The sequence below is a fragment of the Pungitius pungitius genome, chromosome 3 (genome assembly GCF_949316345.1).
Source record: "Pungitius pungitius chromosome 3, fPunPun2.1, whole genome shotgun sequence".
NCBI lineage: Eukaryota > Metazoa > Chordata > Actinopteri > Perciformes > Gasterosteidae > Pungitius > Pungitius pungitius.
Window position 1 is genome coordinate 25,054,481 of NC_084902.1, and position 24,287 is coordinate 25,078,767.

Sequence of the window (24,287 nt, forward strand, 5' to 3'; positions counted from 1 at the left end):
TTAAGGCTGGTACTCAGTATTTGCTTAGAGTTTGAATGCCAAATTCAATACTCATTCTGCGGGAATCCGCCCCCAAAAATACGGAAAAATAACCGTTAGAGAACGTTCCTAGAGAGGAGACCGTAGGAACAGGTTGTTCAGCAGAGCATCGCTCCACTAAAATGTCTTACATTTACCCAAACGCTTATTCAGGACCTAACCTCCTGCGGCTCAACACCTCCCTCCTGTCTAAGTGCACCGTAAGCTTCCAAGTACAAGCGCTACCGCCACCCAAAGCTCCACGACACCAGCATGGCTGCAGGTCCTCTGCCAAAATGCATTTAAGCTTTCATAAGAACGAGCCTTAAGTCGTGAGACTGACAAGATACACTCTGAAAACACAAGAGACCCATTGAGTGCTTTAGTCAGACAGGACACGTGTGAAGATGTTCCTACCATTGATGATCAGTCGGCTTCCGGAAACACCTTCTGAAAGAGATGCAACATAACGGATGGATGAATGACAATGAATGAATTAGGAGGGTAAAAATAAGTGAGCACCAGAGCACAGATTACTTGTCATTGTACCTGATGTGCTGGTAAAGGCTGGATAGATAAAGTCTACATCCTACTGGGAGTTCTGTAGATTGTGACTAAAGGACAATGTACAGCATCCACAATCACTGCCGCATTTCCTCATTTGCTTCTTCCCTCAAAGCTTTTCAATCTTCCCGAGAGGCAACAATTTCTCCATTGTTGCAAGTGAGGTATCAAAGTCTGAAAGTTAACAACTTTACATATTTCTGCTGCTTATGACAAAGAGCAAGTACTGAGTGCAGCTTCTGAGCTTCTTCTCTCAGGGCTTTTCTTTCCTCCGGAGGCCGCCTTTCAAGCCGCCAGCAGACATCTAAGCTTCCGGTATTAGCACCGAAACCTTCCAAGCATTTGCATTAACAGGTTTTCCCCCTCTCAGACACTGAGTCTAACACCAGCTAAGCTCGTCTCAGATTACTGCAGTTTCCTTTTGGTGCGCGATTTTACCATCACAAACATGGCCAGTGAGCTTCAACAGAAAGCTCGGAAATAACTTTTTTTTCTATGTGAAGGGAAACTTCAGTGCTGTTCAAACAACGAGCCGGCTCACGCACGGAGACGCACAAAAAGTGCACGTTTGACCTTTGCAAGATGCAGTTGTCACAAAGTCTGACCCGCTTAGTTCAAGCCGCTAAAAAGTCACAAAACTGGATTCTATGAAGCATCCGAAGGTTTCACCAGGCACACAACACAAAGACGCAACTAAACCACAACAGAGTGTTTATCAACAAAGGCTTCCACGTTTTTCTGGTAGTTTGCTAAAGTCTTGCTTTTTGTACACCCCTGTGTCTAATAAACTTGTATTTCTAGTATTTCTACATATTTCCAGCCACAACGCAAACAGAGTAATCAGACAAATAATTACTAAAGGCCCCACTGGCTAAATTATGTTTTGTTTAATCATAAGAGTTCATTTTTAACGCAAAGATATCCCATCTATGTTGTTGCCATCCTCTCAGATCTGAGGACCAGCTGCTTTTCTCAGCTGTCTGACACACCTGTACTTTTAATTAATTAAAACACCAATTAACTTGTAGGCCAACAGCTGCTACCTTCAATGTAATTTCGTGTTACACTAAAATAGTAGTAGATAGTTTCTGGGAAATAAAACCATTCCATACCGTTCTGTTCCTCCGGCTCAAGCAGCCCTGGAAAATTAATATCTTTTAGCCAACAACAAGCCAGAGGTTAAACAAACATACGGTTTGGTGGCAACTCGTGTCCACAAGCGTCCCCAAAGTCCCGCCCTGCTGTGCTCTGATTGGCTAGTCCCCACCGCGATATGATTGGCTGGCGCAGGGGAATTCCTATGGGATGTGATTGGTGAATATTATGGTGATAGAAATGTGTTTTTCTAAATTTGCGAGATGAGAGCGAAATGAGCCATTACTCTACACAGGTAACGGAAACAGAGGAGGGAAGTTGTCCGGCTACGCGGCGGCGATAGAAACAAAAGGAAAATGCCAGTACACTCGTACTTTAATGTCTGGCTAGTTAGCCTGCTTACTAAGTCCACTTTGGTTGCACAAATCGAGCGCACGCGGGGGGGGGGGGGGGAGTATCTCCTAGGTCTAGGCAATATATTTCACTATGTGACACACGAATATCCTCCGCTGCCACATATCCATTATGTAATACTATTCATATTGGACTCATTTATTGCAATAAGATTCACCAGTCTTTCTAAAGCCACTCATCAATTTTTCAAACATAGATTAATTCCTTACTTGATGCCTACTGGCAAGATCATTTACATTTGCTACTCTAGGATTTGATAGAAAGAACCCAATTCTTCTCAACTACTAGGTGTGAGGAATGACGGAATGATCATGCGTGTCACACCAAACTCTCCTCCCACTCCCAGCATGCTTTGCCTGAGCTGAGCTGCAGTGGGAAGTGTGTCCAGCAGATGGCAGCGTTTCACTTTGGAATTTCCTCAGGCGTCCTCTATTCTCTCTGCATTATTTCAGTGCTGGGTGCAGAAACAGCCTTAGATTCATGTGGCGACTCCTTGTTCTGATTACAGGTAAAATGATGTAAGTAGCCTTTATTCAGATTTATCCATCCAAGACTCTGAAACAGCGCTGCAGTATGCTTTGACAAACCAGCTGTATCCAGGGTCAAATCGATACACGAGTTCACCGCTCACACTTCGACATGATTGTAAAATAATAATTGATTAAAGATGGAGGCGCTCTAGCAGGCAGCAGCAGTAAATTGAAGGGCTTGGTAAGTAATCAGTGATCCATGACTTGCATCTTCCACTCATACTGCATGCACAGCCAATTATGCCGTGCTGAACCATGGTTATTCCAAAACTGGGTTAACAGCTGCCTACATCCACTCTCCAAATGCTTTCAGCTCTCTCTCTCTTCCACACACACATACACACACATACCCACACACATCCTCCGCTGCCACCTATCCATGCACAGACAATTGGCCTGGTTCTTCAAGTGGAAGACTTGTCACACAGGGCACCGAGCACCGAGCTCCAAGTAACAAGGCCCTGTGAGACATAGAGGGGCATGGTATACCTGCCAAAGTGAGTAATACTCTTCAACAGTGTGTGTGTGTGTGGGGGGGGGGGGGGGTGCAGGCGGGCAAAGAAACAAAACATCTGTGCATGAGCTCGTAGCCTCGTCTGCTCTCAGTGCAGTGATTGCCTCTCCCTCCACGTCGCACGCTTCTGTTTCCGGGAGCTTATGACGATGTAATGGAGTGAAAATTACATCATTTTGAGGGGGGGAAAAGTGTGAAAGCTAAGGAGCTCCCCCCTTTCCATGTAAACCGTACAGCAACCTGTCGGCCCTGATGAAAACACCTGGCGGATCTTTATGTTCACACAGGAACAGGTGATCATAATGAAGCTGCATGTTAAAGCCGGGGCAGACCCCCCTCCCCCCTCACCCCTCCGCCAAGATGGCTATAGAGAACTTCATGCTTCCTCTAGATCAATAAGAGGCCAGCGAGTAGAGGGATGCAGCTGCTCAACTCTTTAGCGGGAAGCAGCAGTGTGACTCATCTAGCAGAAGTGTTTTTACCTGTGGGAACCGATTTAGCTTTCTATACATTGCTGCTGCACGCAGGGAAATGTTCCCCCCGCCTGGTCTGTGAGAGAGAGAGAGAGAGAGAGAGAGAGAGAGAGAGAGAGAGAGAGAGGAAAGAAAAGATGAAACCCGAGCATAATGCATCCCGGGCCGAGTTATGCGTCCCCGGCTCGGTACGTTGTCTTCACCACACAATACGTCACTCTGATGACGATAAGGACTGAAGTCTTGTACAGTACAGAGTTTTCTCTGTTTTACTTTTTCCCACAAGCAAGTCAAAACGTGTAGAAATGGACGTGCACTCTGGATTTGCTCGACTGAACCAATATGGACACGTAAAACCGCACTACTCCTACATTTTCTTTTTCTTGAGGTAACCAAATGTTGGTATCGGGGGAGACCTCTGCTACCCCCACCGGTGAGATTGGTTCCGTTGCTAATTAACAGCTCCTTCCCATGTGCCTTTGTTACTTTTTTATTCTCCAATCCCATTGAGTGAAAAGCTACGCTGTGGGCAGACTCTCTTGAGGCAAAGGGGGGGGGGGGGGGGGGTTGTTTATCTGCCTTGAATCCCAGTGGCAGAAATATGATCCTGTTCTCCACTGAAAAAGCCAATAAACGCACAAGACTCTAAATACGTTGAGGGTTTCAAGCCCCGACAGCGCAGCGCAGAGGAGGTAAATCGGTTGGAGTTGTATATTTGAATGTTAAAATATACATCCACAATGTGCCAGTCGTTGTGTGATTGCAGGCGAAAGTGCACCACGGTCACACAACAATCAGGACGTGGCCTTTTTTTCTCCCTTCTCCACGTGTCACTCAACCCATCCACTCTCCTGATATAGTCTCATTCCAAAAGGAGGCCCGGGCTGAGTGGGTCTCCGGGTGGAATCAGCAGACATATTGATCGTTGTTTCAAGGTTTTACGGGGTACGGCAGAGTTATGGCAGGCCGGGGGATCCGGGCGTCGTCAGCAATCCAGGCCGCCGCTCCATAAACAAAGTGAGCGGGGCGGCGTGCAGCTCTCAGACACACACACACACACACACACAGAGAAATCACATTACCGTAAATGTGGTTTTATTAATAATAACAGTATCTCTTTTAATGAACATTGCAGATACAGAATAGAAAATAAATCAGAAACAGGAGAGACGTCGTCTCAAGAGTCGTGAAAGTGCCTGGAATAATTCTGTGCTATATATTGTCATTGTTATTCATCATCATCATCATCATCTTTATCGTCAATGCCACGTTGCCACAAATGTTCCAATTTCCCACGAAACACAAATGTATCGGCCCCCACGAACTTGTTTGTGTTGGCGCGAGTTTCCCAAAGCAGGAGCGCCGGCTAACCTCCAGCGAGGATTAGTGCTCCGACTTGGACGACCGTCGCTTTCATGAATATGGCTCGATTGTCTTCATCTTAATCCCGTTATTGTCTTGATTCTATTTACACAATGCCATGTCACACAGCACCGCCAGCTCCTCTGTTCAGGAATGATGCCTTTGAACGTAATCCATATGTTACTCTTCATTAGGAGGGACCGGGGGTCTGATTGAGGTGGATAAAAACAGGCCTGCCTCTAATAACCCACGGATCGATTAAAACATCTCCAATGAAGGACTGTTCCTTCCAATGCAAATTTGTCCGCATACAGCACATGAAAAACAAAACCGGCCCTTTGCGGAGCGTCTTATGTCTCCATGTGAAGATGAGTCGGGGGACCAAACACTACGTCTCATTCATTGTTTACAAGTTCATCACTTATTTTGCATATTTTCTGGCACTGAATGAAACATCTCCACGTGATGAGATGCTGCAGGTATTTTAGTATGTGGTTAGTTTCTTGACAAATAATACGGCACAGCTGCAGAAGGAGTGAGTGCACGGGTCTGAGTGGACACGTGGATATAGCTCTTGATTCGTATGGTTGGATGACATCACACCCACCGCGGGGGAAGCATTTTGTGGATGAAATTGGGACTTCACTGTAGCTTGCTTTGGTCCAACTTTTTAGCATTTATGTTTTATGGTTAAATATACTCCAGGATTTAATTTAAATTCATAAATAGAATCTTGTCTCTCTTAAACATCCATTTCATCTTATTTGGGACGGTTTCCTTCAGAAAGGCTAATTATTGGTCAGTGGATCAAAAATATATAAGTCATCTGAAATGTCACGTCACATTTTTATCAGGCGTTTCAGATGTTTTCAGACTCATTTTGAAATGAAACCACACCCTGAGCGCCACCCAGCTGACAAAGGGGAGTGGCACACAAATCACACGGATACTTGTTTCGCCCTGGACGGCCTCGTTTGGTCCTCGGCGGCGTGGCGGCGTCCCTCTCCTCCGTCCACGCTGACACCGTCCTTGTTGTGAAATCAACACACATAAAAAGCCTGCTGAGCCGCGACGCCGGTTCTGTTCTGAAATGTCAAGGCTCGTCTTTTTGATGGTGAAAACAGCCAACAAACTGTTTTCTTGTCTCTTGTAATATAAGGGTAAGACATTTAGTGAATGATCTATCGATTTTTGTGAGCTGTGCAGTTCCACATAACAAAACATTGTTATTTCATGTTACGTTTCCCCGATTCCTTCTATCTGATACTTCAGTTATAACATCTCTAAGCAAATATCCCTCAGTTACAAAAATAGACTTTTCTTGTTCATAAAATAATACACACAATTAATTTTAGGTGATATAATCATCTGTTAAGGTAAATAGCAAGGCTGTTATTTTTTTTTTCTAAAAGTAAATGTTATCATAGAGATGTGAAGCCTAGCACCATATCCTTCATCCCCTCCTTCCCAGACCAAAGCGTTCGGATGGGACCCATCTCATCTCTGCTCTCTGGACTCCATGTTTTGCATATTCTGGGTGAGTCCAGACTCTCAACCCTTTTAACGCAGCCGGTGGAGCTGAAACTCCCTGAAATACAATACCGAACAGTCCTCATCTGCCGAAGGCTGCAACTTTTACCCCACCCTCCCCGAAAGAATCCCCAAAGCTTTATAAACTACACCAGCCAACAAATTAAGATAAAGATATAACGGTTTTATCCAAAACATCTCACAGGCCATCGCTTCACTTTTGTACAAACTGAAACTAAAAGGAAACAAAGAAGAACCCGACTGATGATAAAACATAAGAAGTCCCAAACACTGATGCTACAAAGAATTAGAAAAACGTATATGTACAGGACCCTGTATCCCTTGAACCTTCTGCGTAAATGATCATAGGTGTTGGCTTGTGTTACGTGAATGTTTATACAGGCATACAAAACAGTTCTCCTTGGTTCTTTTTTTCCTTGTTCATATTCAATAAAAGCTCTTATTGGACCAAAAGAAGAAGAAAAACCTGCCGCCTCCTCTGCCCTCAGCGAGTCCAGCGCCTCTTCCCTCGCCCGCCGTTTCCTGCTGCAGAATTCCACGGCAGCGAGGAGCCCGACGCCTCTCCGCTGCTCAGGCTCCAGGCGCCGGTGGCTCGTCATCCGCCTCTTGTCACCAGATGACGCTGGATATGCTGGTCTCCCGGGGCAGCAGCGGCAGCATGGCGTTGTTGCCGTGGGCCTCCTCCAGGCTCTGCTGGCGCGGCGACTTGGACTGCGGCCGCTGTCCGTTGATGAGCGTCATGGGGATGTTGCAGTAGGTGTGCTGGCTGCCGAGCGGCGGGAGGGTGCCGCCCGGCGGCAGGTCGTACTCGTAGCTACGGTAATAGTGTTTCTGCCTCATCTGAGTGTGGCAGGAGCTGTGGAAGGTGGAGCGCAAGTCCGGGTGCGTCGTCGCCATGGCGGTGGAGGTGGCGGCCGCCATGGAGATGGCCGAGACGGTCTGCAGCTCGCCGAAGGGGCCCTGCTCGCTGACATCCAGCACCTGCTCGTGGGAGATGCTCAGGGGCTCCATGCGCTTGAAGGGCATCTCGTAGAGCAGCTGCTTCCAGAACTTGGAGTTGAGCTTGTTGCTGGACGGCCCGCGCCACTTGATGACCGTCAGCGTCTTGATGGTGTGTTTGAGGGCCTCCACCTCCTGGTAGTTCATGATGCCGCGCAGCTCGGCGCACTCGATCAGGATGACCTTGATCTCGCCGGTCACCAGCATGTTGCGCAGCCTCGTCTCCAGCTCAAAGATGCTCCACCCCCTCCGCACCACGTAGCTGGGCGTCATGACGATGATGAGTCGCTTGCTCTGGTCCACGCAGCGCGCCACGTCCTCGATGTAGGCTGAATACACACAGAAGGATGAACACACGGACACATAACGTTGTATAAATAGCGGTACAAATGAGAAGCATATTCTTTGGGATGACTTGTTTGCAGGCTGTATTTGGGATTTGTTGATGAGAGCAATGAAAACATGAGACGTATCGCAACGACTATCTGAACAATTCTGTTGGCCTCGAAGCGACTGCTCAACGTTTCAAACAACCAAATCCAATCAACAAAGAAAAATGTGGTTCTTAGAGAGAGATTAACGCTGATTAAATAAAACATCTGAGGAAACACGCATCTATTAATAAAGATAACAGATATGTTATATATTCTTACTCATACAAACATCTAAAGCCTCTGCAGAACTTCATAAGCCTTATTCATACAGAATAATAGACACAACAAGAGGAAGGGGATCACTTGGTTTAACTATAAGATGACGATTAACATAAAACACTCAAAGCCAAGCAACATACCACTGCGAAGATCAAATATATCTTTACAATAAATAAAGTATTGGGTCCTCGTTCTTGACGAGTAGCTCTGCTGCTTGCGTCAAACTGAACTTGATCTGTCTGTGGTGTCAGGAGTGTGTGTGTGTGTGTGTGTGTGTGTGTGCGCCACTAATGCCTGCTTTTAGCTTTGCTTGCCGTGACACCAACAGGGCGGCATCACTAGCTTATGACCCTCTTGTGTGTGTGTGTGTGTGTGTGTGTGTGTGTGTGTGTTTGTTTTTCTTCCTTCTTCTAAAGTAAAGAGACAAAGAGATGCTTAATGTGTGTGTGTGTGTGTGTGAGGAGGATATCTTTCCAGGTCCTTATGCAAACCAAAGGCACATCTCCTGTCTGTCGTCCTCTCCGTGCCTCTGAGAATAAACCCCGCCTTTCATGTTGCGCTCTGCCTGAAGGCTTCGCCGCGAGAGGGACCTGATTAGAGTAAACTCGGGTTTACTTCCCCATGGCAGTCACTCACCGTGCTGTTTGCTAATTGGTCCTCATGCAGTAGGTCGTCACAACGCCTCCCCAGAGCAAAGGTACAACCCGGTAAGGTTCAAGCTCGCTCCGTTTAGGTTAAAGGGCAAAAACAAGCTGGTCTTTTATCTCACCGGGAACGGATAAATGGATACTATATAATTAACTAATGAGGTGTACTTTGATTTTATGCTTTGAATTGACTAAACTATAAAGTAACTATGCCCTCTTCGGGTGCCAGCTGGTAATACTTTACAGCATTATAGATTATATTCCTACTTTCAGAGACCTCCCGGGCTTTACAATCAAAGTGCTGCATGTAGTAATTGATTCCTGGCTGCATAAAAATAAAATATACGCCAAATGACACAAGGCAGAAAATCACTGTTGCTCTGTGTAGTTTGTCAGAATCATTTTCCAACAGGGAAAAAGCACCTTGTGACAACGAACGGCAGGATGTTACTTCCAGAAATTCAAACTTCCAGCAAAGAAAAATGTTACTTGAAAGGGAGATTAACCGCCGATACTACGCGCTATTGCTTTGGTCATTTTCAGCAATATGCAACACAATCTAAACCAGAGTTTTGTTCCGACAAAGCAGACGCTACAACCTCAAACAGCTCTGCTCAGCCACCAGCAGAGCTCTGAGACTGAGTGAGTTTTGATGCATCGAATGTTGTGAACACAGCAAAACACAACTAACTGATGTGTAATTCTGTCATTTAGGTAAATACAAGTAAAAAAACTTGTAATAATTCAAGTTTTATGAAGGCGTTACAAGTTGTTTGCCGACTTTACACTTAAATAAATCATGTATTAATACATTAATAATGGGTATTACTGACCAAAATATAAACAATTTATAAAAAACAATTAGTAAAAATGTTTAGACCCTTACCAATTTTACCTTACTTATCATATCGAGCTAACAAGATGAATTTCGACTGATTTGATGAGAAAATCTGAATCATTGTGTGTTGACACAAAAGTAAAAAATCTGTGAAAAAAGTACCTCTAAGTAGTCTTGTGTCATCCTGGAAATGATCATTGGTGAAACCTAAAGATAAATATTTACATTCAAAGTAGGATCAAAAAATGTGCAGAAAAGCATTTGAAAAAAACAAAACATTTGTGTGAACGTGGGGCCTCGGCTCCGGCATAAACTGTGGTTCTCCACTGGCCAATGTGAAACACTCTGACCAGTTTATTCCAGTTTAATATGGGATATGTAGCATAAAAAAGCAGAGGAAAAAAACTTCGGAAGTGAATTTAGCCAAGTTGCACTTTTGTTGCCATAGACTTGATGCATTTATAAACCTTCTATTGCAATGGCCAGATGTTTAAAATGCTCAAAGAAATAATCCAACGACACGTTTCCGTTCCAGAAGGATTGTTGACACATGTTGAAACCCCAAATGGCCAAAGCGTGTTTATCTATAGTGGTGGATTATGCCGTATTATAACAACTGCTGAGATGCTAATCCATTCCCAATGGGAGCAACGTGTTTGTACACAAACACAATAAACTAGCGAGCTGGAGTAGTGGCGGGCACACTTCGGATTCCTCTCAATCCTTGCATTTTTATGCCATTTTTCCCATATTACAAAGGTCCCCTCGAATCGAGCACATAACCACAGCGAGGGATTCAGTTTATAACCTTGGCACGATGCCACTGAAGAGGAACATAATTAGTAATGGCGGTATGTGCGGCAAGACAGGCAGATGCAAGTATTCAAATGGAAGCTAATAGCGTAATGAGATTATCCAACTCATCTGCGTGATGAGTTAATCAAAGATAAGCACAGGGCATGGTGAGACGCTCCATTAGAAATACACTGTGGTAAAACATGCATTAACATCCATGCGGCGAGAGCGTTTGCATGGTACAGCTGACATCATTACACGGCAGCATGCGGAGGTACAGTTTGTGTAGAGCTGGATCAGGACAATTATCCTCGATATGTAATTCCGCCCTATTACACCTTCCAGGGGCTTTACAATATGCAGACAACGTACTTTAAAATACTTGGGTACGTAACGTGCTTAATCCAGACCTTTTCTTGTGCTTATCTGTTTAGTCATGAATTCACTTTCCCAAAGAAAAGCCTACAGCATACATTGGATACTGACAATTTTATCAATTCAATTGCCATTTAAACGGAGTTCCTAAACTCATGTAGTGGGGGAAGTATTTAGAAAGGTCTGCAGGGAAACCCCTCCCTCTAGAAAAGGTACAGTTGGCTTTGTAATATCTGCGAAAAAAAACGACTTCTTCCCATATCGTATTACTGGATTATCAACACTGAAGCGCAGCCAGCCTTTCCCTAAATGTCTTTTTCAGTCAAATAGGAGTTATTTTGGTACAAGAGTTGCCTCCTAAAGTTATCAACATGTTTCATTACCATTATCTATGAGGGATTTGTTTGTGACATTAATTAAAGGAGCTGTATTAGCTCATCTTAATCTGACTGCTCTGTCGGGTGATTTGAATGAATTACAGATAGATTTGTGTGGGATTCATGAACCGGGTCATCGGTGGCTCCTCGACCCTGATTCTTAACATGCGGCCTCTCTGCTCAGCATGTGCAGGGAGGAAAATTCAAACTGCAGCAGCAGTAAACTTCAGGGGTTCTTCAGAGGCGTTTTTATAACGATAACCAGGGTCGCGGCGGATTGTTTTAGAAAAAAGGGGATTGTACCGTCGACGCTTTGGTCGGTTTGTTCAGCTTTCTGCTCGTCTTGCTGCCACTTTGGTTCGACCGTTTGTTCACCCATGTCAGTTCTGAAGAACCCCGGACTTCCAACTTTCACGTACTGATCCACTTCGGTTCCCCCAGTGATTAAAGAAAGCTCGACCGGATGAAAACAATGAGGGTCTCACGGACACGCCACAACACAAATGCATCACACGAGAGCCACACACAAGGCATCACCACCACGGCACTGACGACACGAGCAACACCAAGCGACAAGACATTCGACACGACTTTGACGTCGCCGCGAGAGAGAGCGCTTACTTCCTGTGGGGATCAAGTCCCTGTCTGGAATGAAGAGTTTATACCCATAATGCTTCTCCAGCACGTCGGGGAGGATCTCCAGGGCAAAGCGCTCCTCCTCTCGGGTCTCCTGGCTCCACTGGTCCGGGTCCACCTTGGTGTAGGACAGGTAGGCGTCGTAGTCCTTGTTATCTGCGGGCAGAGGTGGGGGAGGCAGACACGGAGACGGGTGAAAAGTCACGTCTCCCGGTACGAAACCAGCGGGGTTCGTTAGGCTCGGCTAACTGAATAAAAGAAAAGTCTCTTCACTTGAATACCTGCTGCCCTCCATGTACGGGCATCGAGAAGCTCCCAAAACCACTTGGCTCCAATTAAAGGCGGATATGTTTTATGATTTTTACATAACGTTTCCTGCTGTGGTCAGCAAAGATTTGCACTGCTAAGGCCCAGATGCTCGCAATCTCCTTTCATACCGGTGCCCAGAGAGCTATTCATTCACTGGGAGACTTCATTGAGACATTACACTGACCTCTGGGCACTTCTGCCCATCTGAGTGCTTTTCATTACTGCTCCGTCCCCACTGACGAATTACGTTACCTTCATAGCTGCTGTGCCCACTGGAGGCAAAACAAATTAGTCTCCGGCCTGAGCTAAATGCCCCACATTGCCCGCTCGGCCGACACATGGCGAGGCTCCATCACCCACATGAAAGCCCTGATTGATGGTGGATTTGAAAAGATTGACGCCGAGCAAATGAAAGTGAGAAGTGAGGGAAGACTTAAATGTTTCATGTCGAGCTGGAGCACTTCAGTGCAATGAGTCAGGAGGGGGATTGAAAGGGAAGACATGGAGGGGAGATATGCCAGATCCTCGGGGTACCACGGGAAGGAGATAACAGCCTATTGCTTCCGTTGTAACTTCACTCCAGCGTTGTGCTCAAAGCCGACAGAACCACTTATTAGATCGATCGGATCCTTGAACAGGAGCATCGTTTCTGACATTGCATGAAAGGACTATGCATCATCTGTTTACCATGCTGGAGACCTTCGAAATGTTTCATACTATTCAAAGTCTCTTTTGTTATTCTTCTACCTTACTGCTGCATACAAAAACAAATAGTAGGAAATCTTATTTTCTGGCGTATCAGTGGAGGCTGTCTGAATCTTAGTCGGTAGGTAGCACATGGAGGTCCCTGGTGCGGATGGTACAGCTTTGTTTATAGCTCCTAGCTTGTTACATATCAACAAAATGCAGAAAAGAACAAGACCAAAGCTTTTCCTAAATGAATGAGACCAACTGTGAAGTCGCTGAGAGAGTGTTTACTCAAGTGGCAGCCGGTCAGAAACCATTTGTTGGCTAATCAGGTACTTCAGTAATTGAGGAAAATGTAACCTTCAAAGGTTTCTTTTTCCTTGAATATAATTAAGAGGAAACACTGTATATTAGTGCATGATTGTTCTGTGATTACCCGCAATTAATTGCATTAAGCGCACAATTTAATTATTCACTATAAAATAGTATATTGCACACTTTTATTTTTAAGTATCGTGGCACTCAGGAACCAGAAGAAACATTTCTCTCTCATCGGGGAACAGCATAATGCAGCATAAGTTCAGTAGTAAAGGTCCCTCTTAGTGAGGGCAAGTGGTCTAGCACAAAAAAAGGACTTTTTAGTCTGTACAGACTCTGGATTTCCTTTGAATCTCAGTCAAAGAAAGACATACACGGTAATTTACGTTTTCAGGTGATAAAGAACAACTTTGACCAGCCAGAGAAAACCAGCGTTGGCAGGGTGCAGATGTTGGACTTGAGACAGCTAGGTGAGTCTGCATGTCGTGGTGAGAGCAACAGCTGGTGCTCGTTTCATACACCTCGTGTACTCTCCTCATTCGGTGCGATTCGAAGGACGCTCCATTCTTCTGGCGTCGGTTTGTGTCCACAGTTCTCTGCTGAAGTGCCGCTCCACTGGTTGTTTGGTAGCTAGTGGGCTGCACCAATGCTGTGTGACGCTTTAAGTGGTACTTCAGGCTCGTATACTTCGGGGGTGAGATACTTCCGCTTTGCTGTGGTAACAAATAGCTTTGCATTTATCGACTACGCCGTCTGGTAGAGATTTAAAATGCAAATGTCTGTTTAAAAGTGCCGTACCGTTCTCCATTTTCTCGGTTAATGTGCGCAGCCCTTCCCAAGGCTCAAAAAAAGAGAAAAAATGAAATGCCGATAACGCATGATGAAACCATTGTTGGCGGTAATGGATACGCATTTAACGTGCCCTGCCCTACTGTAAATATAAGGTTTTCAAATTCAAGAAATCTTTTTCCAATTTAAAGGATGTTTTTGAGATCAGAATCACCTAATGTCCCAACCAGACCTACCAATGCACAATTAACCAAATTGCACCATTTGCATATGGAATACATTAATAAGTAAGTAGGATAAAGTGTTGCCACTGTTAGAATGCAACCAACACTAGCACTTTCATCCAAGTGCGGGAGTACAATTTTTTTTTTTCCCGGTGTCCTAAAATAATCCACAATAAATTGTTTTGTTCTATTGGAACAACGTTTTTCCAAAGAAATAGTCTGGGTTTATGAAAATGAAACTATGTGTAAGAGTAAAAACATTAGTAAGCTTTGTGTAAATGTGTAAATTGGTAGACTGGCTCCTCCTGATATGCCATTTGTGTCGTCCACCAATCAAATGGTGCCAATAATGTCATTTTTTAGGCTCATATTTTTCAGACCGACACAAATATAAGATTCTATGTGTTTCTTTATTCACTAAATCTGTCATATCATAGCCCAAAAAAAGACGGGGGGACTAAAGATTAGGACTCTGCGATGTAAGCGCAGCCTTTGAGGTAAACTCATTAGAGACGCGGGCAGGCGTTGGATCTTTTGAGTGCCGGTCTTCGTCATGCTTCCCTTTGCTTTACAGTAGCCAGCTGCAGTGCACGTTCCGCGGGGGGATGTTTAACCTGTCAAGACCCCAGAGACGAAAGGAGCGCGGGATGAGAGAGTCAGGTTGAGGAGAGTAGAAAAGCAGCTGGGTTGATATGGAGGGATTTTGAGATCAAGGCTCAGTACAGTACTAACCCTACTTTACACCCCTGCTCGCCTTTGGTCCATGCGACAGTCAACAAGACTCTCTCAAGATCACCCACGAGTCTCTCTTCGCCCTGGGTAATCTTGATATTTGGCACTTGCACGTAACACTGTAATGAATCACATTCCTTTTTAAAAAGCAATTCATTTTACAGCGTCAGGGACAAGTCAAAATAATGAAATAACCTCAGAACACGCCGAGACTCATATTCCACTTGAAACTCGGTGACATGAATCTCCCTGGCCGTTTGTTCTCTGGTTGCATTTAAACCAAAGCCGTGTTGGCGGATCAGGGGCTATTTCAGTGGAACTGATTCACTCGGCTGTAGTGGGAAAGAAGAGAAAGAAGGCGGAGGAAGAGGGGGAACCTGGAGGGCGGGATGACCCCGCTGCTGCACCTTGAGGCGTCACTCCTCACAGCAGACCTGGTGCACCGGAGCACCGAAACCGCATCCAGCACTCCCCCGTCCCACCGGGCCCACTGCAGAGGGACCGGCGCTCAGTGCACGTGGAGGTGCGGGCTGATATCTCTGCACGTGCACGGAGAGCCTACAGTTAGACGGTGAACTCTTGAACCCGCGGTGGAGAGCGCCAAGAGAATTGGAGGCGTTAATCTCCGGGATATTTCTGGGCTCCATTATATTTAATGGAGAGTAAATTAGAACGTAACACACCATACTTAACTCTGAAGCTAGAGAAGCATAGCAGGCGGACTGCTAATCAGGAGCTGACGGCATTTAAACGTGCAGTTATGTTTTCGATAAGCAATAAACAGCCACCTGAGGTCATATTGGGCTGCGACTGAGGATAATTGCTATGATCAAATTGTTCTTTAGTGGATAGAAAACAGTACATAAGCAACACTGGAGGATTCCTATTTTTGTATTTTCAGAATTTATTCCCAGACGTTCTCTTGAAGAGCTGGATGTAATTTTGAACTAATTACTGGGAAAAAGTGGGTCAATTGTACAGGGACCGGAGATCAAAGTGGCAATATAGAAAACATGATATATGTGAAATATAAAGACAAACTTAACGTTTCAAAGTCGACTGCTCTGTGATTATTTTTTTCCTCACCTGAACTATTGGAGATTATAGTTTACCAAATAAATGATGTACTTGGTAAATTGAACTTTTCAGTGAAGGACACTCATATTGTTCCTTGAATTAGAACCACATGAAATAAAAATGAAAACTCAATTCAAGCAAACTTCTTTGGTGAAATGAGGTTTTCCAGAAGGCCATCAACACTTTTCAGAGCCCAAGGTGACTCCTTCAAATGTCTTGTTTTGTCCAACCAAAATATCTAAATCTTTTGCCACTTGCAGATTTATCTGTGAGGGTCCATGTTTCACCCAGGCAAAGGCAGTTTAGTGTGTTCCGTTTATCGCCTTTGTTTGACACATTTAACAAAATCATTTGACCATGTACTTACAAACGAGCTGGGTCTTGGTTTACTTCGGCATCTCCAATATGCAAATCAAACTGCAACCGAACACAGACGGAGCCTCATAACTTCACGCCGCGCTGACAACACTGACATTGGTATTTATGGCAGAGCGCTGACGAGCCCCCGCCTCCTCGACAAGCTCGCTGGGCTGTTGTCGTCGCGAGGCCTATTATTGATTCCACTAACACCCACACAACGCGACAACTGAGCAGTCTTTAACTAAATAGCTGCGCTGACAAATAGCTGACAGTCCGTCCTATTGTTACGTAACGCTTACCATTTTGCAGAAGAGGGAGGCGGGCGTTCAATTTGTTCTCCGAGTGGCCACAGTGAAACACGAGCACTTTCTTGGCACTGAGTGACGATTTTTTGTTGGGGAGTAAAAAAAAAATATATATATATATATAAAATCACTCTGCATCACAGATACTGGCTGAAGGGCTTTACTTATGAGAACTATGTGTGTGTGCAAAACTACATCTCACACTTCTCCCCGTCAGTGCAGTGGTTACCATGGCGATGGGATCTCGGTTAACCACCTGCTGCCAAAGCTTACCGGCTTCACTCACTCGGTCGACATTTTAACACTTTCCCCTTCGGGATTCACCTCCAGCACTCTGTCATTGGAGCTGGAAGCGCGTGCGCGCGGCCAGAGGTGTCGCCGGAGTGATCTAAATGGGCCGAGGCGTGGAGAAAAGTATCATGAGTCTCCCGAGAGCTGCGCGCTGTGGTTTATTGAACCTGATCCCTCCTTATACTGAGAAACAAATTGGAAATCTGTTCCCCTCTCCCAGCACTCACTCGGGTGGCACAATTAAAGGAGACAATTGCTGTTTGGCATAAAGTTCAAGTCCAGGCATTTCTGTCTCCCCACCCATTTAAACACAACGGCCTCGGGGCCGTCCTGTAAGGCGACGCTCCGCCCTGCGCGCCCAAAACCGGCGGAATGAATGACTTTCATTGGAACGTCTGACGGGGGGGGGGGGGGGGGCAGGCATCACAGCTTTTTACCTTTTAATGCGCATAACTCTCTCTCTTTCCACTACCGTAGAGTCCCTCAGCCGCTACGAACTAATCTCATTCCAGAAATTGCAGCGCGGCTACTTGAGGGACTCATTACAGGGGAATCAAATTAAAACTTGCCCCGTGTCTCAGTTTGATGCATCCTCAAGACAAGACTCATGCAGCAGGCCCAATCAGGGGGGGGCTTTTTTCTTTGGACTATTGCTGATGGGGCCTCAGAGTTAAGGTTTTTGCCTGGCACAGGGAGGGTGTTTGCCCTTGCCTTACAGGAAGTGTTGAGCAGAGTATATTAACCTTTCAAAGGGAAACGGACAGATGCACAGCATCAAAACTCTACCCCCCCATTAACTCCATGTCTAATGGGGGGTTGGGTTGTATTGTCCAAGTCGGCCTGAACATAAGTTAACTGACTTTTTTTAATTTAGATTTTTCAACAAGATATTTTGATTCATTTTTCAAAACATTCTTTTGTTTAATATTTTTAAATTTAAGTTAAACCATAAATTTCAAACTTAAACTGAATTGTCACAAATAGCACTTCCTCCATCCTTTGAGCAATGTGCAGGCATTGTTTGGCTTCCCACTGTGGGTTTCTCTTTATTCACTCCCAACATCGTACTGCAGTGTCTCCAGCAAACGGCTGTTATGGACAGTGGTGTTAAATTACTACTTGTTGGTCTTTTGAGGCTGCTTTCCACCAGCCTGATTGAAGCAATTGCTGCTCCATCCGAAGACACCAAAACTTGCAAGATATACAGGAAAAGATGTGCGGCAAATAGCGAATGACACTGCTAACTCGTATGCATTGATGCTTGTTATCCACTGGAAAGATAACAAGAAAAATACACATCAACCAAAAAGGCTGAACCCGGCCCGCCTTGCCTGTTGGAGGCTCCGAGGAGAAGCGGGAGGGGAAATGTTTGAAAACTTCATTGCCCACCAATAACGCATTGTGATGTCAGGAAAATAATGCCCTGCCTGTAATTAGTTTTTACATATACTGGTGAATTGCTTGCTACTGTGTCAGAGACAGTTTACAGAATACGTGGCACACCATCTTTGGTTTCACTCGGCGGGTTGAGAAGACTTTCTGAAATTGGCAAATCATTTTTGAGTTGAGAAGAGTTAGAAGCTCTCCCCGCATCATTCCTGCTGATAAACCAGGTGCACATTTACATCAAAACAGTGCCAGGTGGAGCTTCAAGGTTGGAAAAATAGCCCAGGTGTCTTCTGAGTAAAAATAGATATGTGTGCAGTCGGATGGTGCTCGTGTTAAGGATTTGGTTCCTACCGAGGAAAGGAAGGATGCTTCCACAGCAGAGGAAGGAGCTTTAGAATTCATGCACTGAACAGAAAACACTGCTATCACAGATTATGGGGGATTATTATATAACGCCGCGGAGTAAATTGTGTCTTGCGCCTTATCTCATCTTACCTCCGTCTATATCCTCACTGCCGAAGTGGCTTCTGTAGAAGAGCATGAGCTCAATTCTGTAGCACTTGTAGAGCGTCACCAGACAGATGAGCAGCATCAGGATGGCTCCCAGACCTCCGGCCAGCTCCACCGTGTACAACAGCTCGGCTAATATGGTGAGAACACAGGGAGAATATATTCATTTTCTATTTAACCTTTATTTAACATTTTTTGAACCTGGCTGATCTTATTTATTTATTTTTATCCCTTTTACAGATAAAGGAAAAAAGGAATACAAAAGGAAAGTTTTCTGTAATTAAAAGATTTTCATCTAGGTCACAATGTATTTGTCGTGAAAAATGAAAAAGTAAAAAACTGGGTTAAAAAGTACTTCTACAATAAAGGCTTGGAATGTACTATTTCTCCTGAGATATCCCTGTCCTGACATTTCTGGAAAAAAAGTTTGGTAACAATGTGAAAAATGGACCTTTTTTTCTATCAGTTTTATTATTTTCGAGATTTCTTTCTGATCAAACTGTAGACAGTTGATGCTGTGAAACCTTCTAAGATTCTACAAAACGTCAGAAAGCTGCACAGTTCCGCCACACTCGTCTTATTTCCCTGCTGTTGTGTCAAAATAAATCTGACCCCAGAACATCAGTACATGTGAAAGAATGCATGATGCAGGTATGATGGATGAGAAAAGTGTCACTGGCTATTTTTAAAAGCATCATTTGATTTTTTTTCTTTTAAATCACCCGAGGCTGTTCTGTGTTGGCGTTCCTCTCCATCCTTCCATGTTGTTTATATTTTTATTGCACCCGAATCACACATATCTCAAACCAGAATAAAAGCACAACCTGGAACTTAACTCGGCCTGATTTTGATAATAAAAAAGAAAAAAAATCACAAGAGGCAACCGGGGGCACAATAGCTTATGACAGCTTGGAACGCCCCGGTTATGGAGATGTTTGCGTGTGTGTGAGGAAACGCGTCAGGCTGTTAGGTAAGCCGCATGTCCGCCAACAGGTGGAGGCGCCCCTCTCTCCGCTCCGTCCGTCATCACTGCGGGCCGACGTCAACCCACGGAAAGCAGGAGCGGAAGCTCAATTAAAGGAACTGCAGGACTTGCTGTTGTGTTACTTGTAGCGTTTGAAGGAAGCCGGGCCAAAGTAGCCAGTAGGAGCCGGACTAGCAGTGTTATTTAATAAGATGAAAGGTGATTTACAATACAAGACAATGGACTCGATTAAGATCCATGGTTCGGTAGCTTGTCTTGACAACCAAGTCTTTTCATGGCCTCTTTTCACTTTTTTTCCCTTTTTTTTCCTGTCTGATGTCACTCCATCTTTTGCAGTTCGACATTTTCTCTTGGCTACGCCTCACAAAATCTGGGTGGTCAGCCTTCATTGGCTGAGTAATGGACAACAGTAAAAGGACAGAATCGCCGCAATGCTGCGCACACACACACACACACACACACACAAACACGGATGGAGAGGACTCGCGTGCATCAACATCCATCACCGACCCACATTTAACCTCGTCGGGGCGCGCGATGCCCATTCCACTGCAGCGGCCATCAGGCTGACAGCTCCCATGATGAGGGATGATGTTCTGGAGAGCTAACGAGCCCGGACCGCGCCGCTTCATCACGCCTGTCTGGGCAACGACCTTCAGCCAAACTTACGGACGGACGTACGCAAACAAAAGAGCAAACAAACTCGAGGGGAGAATGAGCGCCCCGTCGAAACCATTGTCTCAGTTTCTCTCCTCTCGCCTGGAAATCCTCCTGAATTTGTTTACTTTTTCGGCGGGGGGAGTTGCGGTTAACAAGCGCCGCGAGGTGATGGATCCAAGCAACTTTCTCCCTCTTCACCCTCCTCTCCACCTCTCTGCCCTCTCGCCTCGGTGAAGACCGCTCCTCTCCTCAGATACCCGGACAGTGTAACGAGCCAGCTGCTCCTCAAGCTGCAGAGATTACAGTGGAAGGGGCCAATTCCTCTCAGCCAGGCATCCATATTGCAGCAGCGCTGCAGTGGAACGGATTAAGACAAATTAGCTGCTGACTAGAAGGCTGGATTTGATGGAGCCACATGGCATCCGGCAATTCATCAGCCCCCTTTTTTCTCCCTCCATTACCCTGTCTCTCTCTCCCTCTCTGTTGTCTAGGGAGCGAGATGAAAAGAGAGACAAGAATAAAAGGCGCAGTGGGGGTTGAATGGTAAAATAAGGATGAGGAAAGCGGCAGTGAGAACAGTAAAAGCTGAGTCTGCTGCTTTTCATGTTCACAAATCAAGAATCTAAATGTTAGTTATATACCACATAGGCAGCCATCTGCCACACAATGCCGCTGCTGCTGCTGCCAGATAAAGAATGTATCTGAGGATGTGGAGACGAGAAAAAGTTGGCCAGGACGACTGGTAAACTTCTTGACGAGAAGTTGTACAAGAAGAGGAAAAGTAGGGACATTCCCGCTTGATGCCGCGGCGAGACGACCATTTTCCTTCAGAGTGTCGCGTTGGTTTCACAGCTTCAAGAGACAAGCAACCCTTTGAAAGGCGGTGCGGACACTGAACTGCCTCGCACTGCACTAGACCGTGAATGCAACTAATATAAAAATGGGAATCGGGTCGATTTCTCGTGGACCCGCGATCCTTCGAAAACCAGGCTAATCTTCTCCCAGTTTAGTCTGCGATTTGACTGTGCAACATAAAACCCTTTAATATAGCAAATGGAGGGGAACCGGGCTGCCATCAAAGCTGGATCCAAAGCTTGGAGCTTAAAAGAGAGGAAAAATATCTACTATGTAAATGTATTCAACACTTACAACATTAAGGCTGCAGAGACCCCCCGCCAGCCTTGTGAAAGAATAAAAAATAAATCTCACTCATATACGCTGGGAAGGTTGCATCTCCATTTGAAATCATCACAGAATCTAATTTCAAACAGTCATCCTCAGTGAGGCGAAATCAGAGGAAAGATTCAAAAATGTTTGGTTGAATAAAAAAGGCAAGAGGGAGGGGGGGAGGCCACAGCAGTCAGAGATGGGAACATGTCGGAGGGATCAAAGGAGGATGTGTGTGTGTGTGTGTGTGATGGAGGAGGTCACTTCACTGCCTCGCATCACAACACCAAAGGCTGCCTCTCTCCAAAAGGGATCTTCCATTCTCTTTAAACTAATGCTTCCACAGGCTGAGGTAGATGTGTCGGCTTTCTGCACCGTCTACTACACTGTCCCAATTTTTTGTCGTCCCCGAGGCAAGAAAACGCTGGTCTTGTTTGTGCTCAGGAACTTTCTGCAAAGAGACTCACTGTTGTCACAGCAAAGGACTGTGGGACTGAATGGTGTTCACACCCTCAGCTGCAACATGCCACCATTAAACCCCAAGGCCTCAACATCCCTGTGCTGAAAACCCTGGTGAAATATTGTGCGTGCTTTACATGACGGCCCCTGCCCCCACCTCCTCTTATAAATGAATCTGTGTGCTTGGGTTGGGCTCGCCCCACCTTTCTTGGTGAGCTGGATGTTAGCCTGTCTCCGCCCGTTGCCGTTCTCCACGTAGCAGGAGTAGTTGCCCAGGTCATTCTCCTCCAGAGAGTCGATGGTCAGGGAGATGGACACCTCCTGCTCCCCTAAGTGCTCCCGGATTGTCCTGCAGAGGAAAGTTGCACAGAGAAAGATGTTGACACATTAGACAAACAGGGGTTTGACTTGTGGTCTGCGGTTTTTGTTACATCATAATTTGGGAACCACTCTTACCTTTTCATTACCTGCATGTTACTGGAATAATTCACTGTTTCTTGCCTTGTGTTTCAAAGTAGATATTTTTAAACCTTCGGAGCAACCAACATAATCGGTTATTGGTGTTTGGCAGACTGAGGAGGAAACTCCTTTAAAGCATTAACGACAGGGGGATTCAGAGTTCAGAACAGTACAGAACATGAAGTATCTCATATCCAACAGCGTCCATCGATTAAGCACAAAAGGACAAATCCTGTGTGGCTGTCTGCTGCAAACTACTACATGTGTGCGATTTTGGAACTGCGATGGCTGGATAAATGAAACCAGCATACTGCAACAGCAGTTTGGTCAAATATGAACACCAACATGAGTTCAATCATCTTCCCAAATGGAGTGAAGCCGCCCCATTACGGACTTTGAGGTGCACATCAAAGTAGCTTGTGAAGCAGTCTTTGATTGAGAAGTTGGATTGGGAGTGAAAAAAAATCTGACCCAGAATGCACCAGAGTACGGTATGCTGTGCGACTACAGATTCCAAATAATAGTGGCCAATCAAATGTTTTGAATCGGTACCAAAATAGCGCAAACCATGAAAAAACAATAACTCCAGACTGCAAGAGGTCAAAGGTCAGAGAAAGTCTTTTTGATAAATTATGGATTTTTCTGACAAATAAAATTTGCCTCAAGAACTTTGAGTTGTTTCTGCAGTATGGTGCCTTAAATCCATAATTCATGACCTTGGAATTGGAAAGTATGGGGTGCAATTTTGAGACACAGTCACAGCGCTGGCATTTTCTGAGTAGAACTACTGTGCACATCACCTGCAACGTACCCATGAATATGCAGATAGACACCAGAACGAACCTTAGTTTATTACATTGCTCTACAACCGACTGACATTCGGGGGTTCATCCACAAACTGAAGGTAGGAGGTGACGGGAAGCCAGAATCCTATCTAGTCATGACATATTTCCCCCCGTGAAAAAACCCTCACCGAGGCTTCTGATGTCTACTGGTTGTGACGTGTTGCCACGGGGACAATAGTGTGCCTGTCATGATGCACCACAACGCTGACCTATCACAAAACAATTTGCCAAGAGGGTTACTGAGGGAAAAAAAGAAGCCTTTTTGATGATTTTGTGGCGTAGAATTGAGCCATTTTCCAATGATCTGCACACTTTGACAACAACAACACATGCAAAAGGCCGGCTATTTGATCACAGTGACCGTAGTGACTGGAAGGACACTATGACACCGAGCTGCTTAGCTCCCAGTCACTGGACAATTGGCAGCGTAAAAAATTGATTTTTGAAAGCATCCTCTTTATTTTCAGTATCTGCTTTGAGTTAAATTAGGAGAAGGGGAATTAAACTGCCTTAAATGAAACATTTGACAATGCTAACAGGCCATAAAGAGGGGATGGCCTCTCAAGAAAGGTTTCGCTTTTGCACTTCTTTTGCACTTTTTCATGAAACTCCTCCTTTCGGTGGTCATAGTTAAAGAGCTCTTTACAGCTATCGAAGATACGCTGCACTTTGACCCCTTTTCCTCTTCCTCCCCTTCCCAATCCTGCGCCTGTGATTAGACAACACTCCCATTTTTGAAGTCTGCTTTCATTTGGATCCACACACCTGTTGGGTGGCTCACTGCATCTGCATCACTTCGACAAAACTTTGCCACACAGACATGTAAACCCGTGTCAAAATTTTTTAAAGCTCTAATCCCTAAAAAAGCAGGTGTCTCCAG

The 24,287-nt window shown here is 45.2% G+C and overlaps 1 protein-coding gene across 3 annotated transcripts in view; it reads right to left on the reverse strand.

Annotated features, from left to right (window-relative positions):
* Window positions 1–4,686: 4,686 nt before the first annotated feature.
* Window positions 4,687–24,287, reverse strand: part of LOC119209352 (interleukin-1 receptor accessory protein-like 1) — a 214,298-nt gene continuing 194,697 nt past the window's right edge. For 2 of the 3 annotated variants that reach the window (XM_037458632.2, XM_037458622.2), the window contains 5 exons: window positions 22,307–22,452; window positions 18,818–18,964; window positions 11,827–11,997; window positions 9,821–9,865; window positions 4,687–7,849 (listed from right to left, as the gene is read on the reverse strand). In XM_037458632.2, the coding sequence (XP_037314529.2) occupies window positions 7,131–7,849; window positions 9,821–9,865; window positions 11,827–11,997; window positions 18,818–18,964; window positions 22,307–22,452 (1,228 nt within the window). In that variant the 3' untranslated portion in view covers window positions 4,687–7,130. The remainder of the gene's footprint in view (window positions 7,850–9,820; window positions 9,866–11,826; window positions 11,998–18,817; window positions 18,965–22,306; window positions 22,453–24,287) is intronic. The other variant, XM_037458641.2, reaches the window with a different exon arrangement.